Source organism: Frankliniella occidentalis, unplaced genomic scaffold, assembly GCF_000697945.3.
Source record: "Frankliniella occidentalis isolate FOCC.00 unplaced genomic scaffold, Focc_3.1 Scaffold10, whole genome shotgun sequence".
Lineage (NCBI taxonomy): Eukaryota > Metazoa > Arthropoda > Insecta > Thysanoptera > Thripidae > Frankliniella > Frankliniella occidentalis.
This window is the reverse complement of record NW_026267140.1, coordinates 2,148,050-2,149,873: the sequence shown is the minus strand read 5'-3', so window position 1 is coordinate 2,149,873 and position 1,824 is coordinate 2,148,050. Positions and strand designations below refer to the sequence as shown.

Genomic DNA, 1,824 nt, shown 5'->3' with positions numbered 1-1,824 from the left:
GGGGGGTGCCGGCTGGACCGTACCAAACCGACCAAACCTCGGGCGAGCGGTCCCCGAGCGAAGGGCGAAGCGAAGCAGTCGATGCATTCGCAGGAGATGTTCTGGGGTAGTGAAGCACACAGAAAGAGCCAACTGCTCTGGCGCGCGTCCAAGCAGCCGGCCCTGGGCGCGGACCGTCCATAAATTACCCTACGTAAAGTTTTTAAGGCAAATAATATCTGGCCTTTCCCTTTCCGCGACACAGTGTCATAAGGCAGCAGCAGGCGGCCCGCCGCCCCCCGCGCACCCGCGCACCCCCTCCCCGTTTTAAGTCACGGTTTATGTGCCGCGCTTGGGGGCGCACTGGCGGACACTGGCGGGGCGAGTGGGATTTAGGGTCGGCCCCTCTGTCCACCGACCAGCCAGGCCAGGGCGGACGAGGGCCGGGCTAGCGAAACAAGGGCAGGAGAGAGAGAGAGGGGAATGATGCGACCACAGGGTTGCCTATGCCTACGGCGGGGAGGGCACAGGCGGCGCCAAGGCGGCGTGAGGACCGCCACCCGGCCACCCATGACGGAAAAACATTAGGGCCGTAGCGGTTTTGATCGCTTTGCACTAGAGATAGAAAGTGAAAGCTTGGTCCCAGTAAAGTTAGCGACGCGCGTCAACTTCAGGGGATGGGGCAAAGAACAAACGACAATTTTATTCATGCCACCAAACAAACCTGAGAGGGCGACGTAGTTGATGTCGTGGCCCGCGCTCTTCGCCCAGGACCCGGACTGACCGAAGCCGGTGAGACGGGCGTATATCAGGCGAGGGTTGATGGTCAGTATGTCGTCTGGACCCAGACCCAGACGCTCCATCGTGCCTGGAACATTGGTCGAAACGGGGGGGATTAAACGCCTATTCGCCCCCTCCTTCAAGTGCGAGCTCTCCTCTGCCTCACCTGCTCTGAAGGGCTCAATGAGGACATCGCTGGCGGCGCACAGTTTGCGAAACACCTCCTTGCCCTTGTCGTGCTTGAGGTCGAGCCGGATGGACTCCTTACCAGCCCCCAAGACCTCCACGCTCGCCTTATTCATCTGGAACCACAGGGGGAAGTCCTCAGCAAACCAGGTACCTGATAAACTATTATACTGAAGAAATTGATTTACAAAGGAAAACAAATAAGACACTTCTCCTACCACCGCACTCGTTCTCCCCCAAAATAAAAATTGCATGCGCGTGTCAGTGCAAAATTGTGATCCGATTCAGGAGTAAAAGAAACGAGCATCTTACACTCAGCCTTGAGCAGTAGCAGTAGCTCTGACTAGTTTCACCCAGGCTGACTCGGTGCTAGTTACAGTGGACTTACGGCGTCTATCTTGGTGACGGTGGCGCCGAAGTCGGCCAGCAGCATACCGCAGAACGGCGCCGGAGCGAGCCCCGCCAGTTCCAGCACGCGGACGCCCTTCAGTGCCATGTCTGCTGTCCGAGCCGAGAAGAGGTAGGATCTGTACGAACTCGAGCTATTTTGTTTCGGTCTTGCGTGCAAGGAGTCCAACCGTGAAGTAGGCAGAGGGCTGTACAGGGCACGTTGAGAATTTGGATAGACTTTAGAACACGGTCCTAAGCTACGTAGCTTTTAGAGGGAGAGGGGTACAAATATTGTGGGGTCCTAAGAGAATCGGGACCATTAGCCATTACTGGAGTCCATAGGGACCCCATGACATGTGTTGCCCGGAGTACAAATATGGTTCTGTATTCCCCCCCCTCCCTGCTCTTAAGGGTCACGCAGTAGGGAAACGGCCCCCTGATGCAAAACAAAACCCCCATTAGTGATCGACTGAAAGTACTACGTGGGGC

General features: G+C 56.8%; 1 protein-coding gene across 1 annotated transcript in view; it reads right to left on the bottom strand.

The window, feature by feature from the left end:
• The window catches only part of LOC113212869 (alpha-methylacyl-CoA racemase), a 16,352-nt gene extending 14,782 nt beyond the window's left edge, over positions 1–1,570 (bottom strand). The window contains exons 1-3 of the mRNA XM_052277450.1: positions 1,334–1,570; positions 926–1,061; positions 704–847 (exon numbers count right to left, since the gene is read on the bottom strand). Coding sequence (XP_052133410.1) covers positions 704–847; positions 926–1,061; positions 1,334–1,441 — 388 coding nt within the window. The 5' untranslated portion in view covers positions 1,442–1,570. The remainder of the gene's footprint in view (positions 1–703; positions 848–925; positions 1,062–1,333) is intronic.
• Between the last annotated feature and the right edge of the window lie 254 nt (positions 1,571–1,824).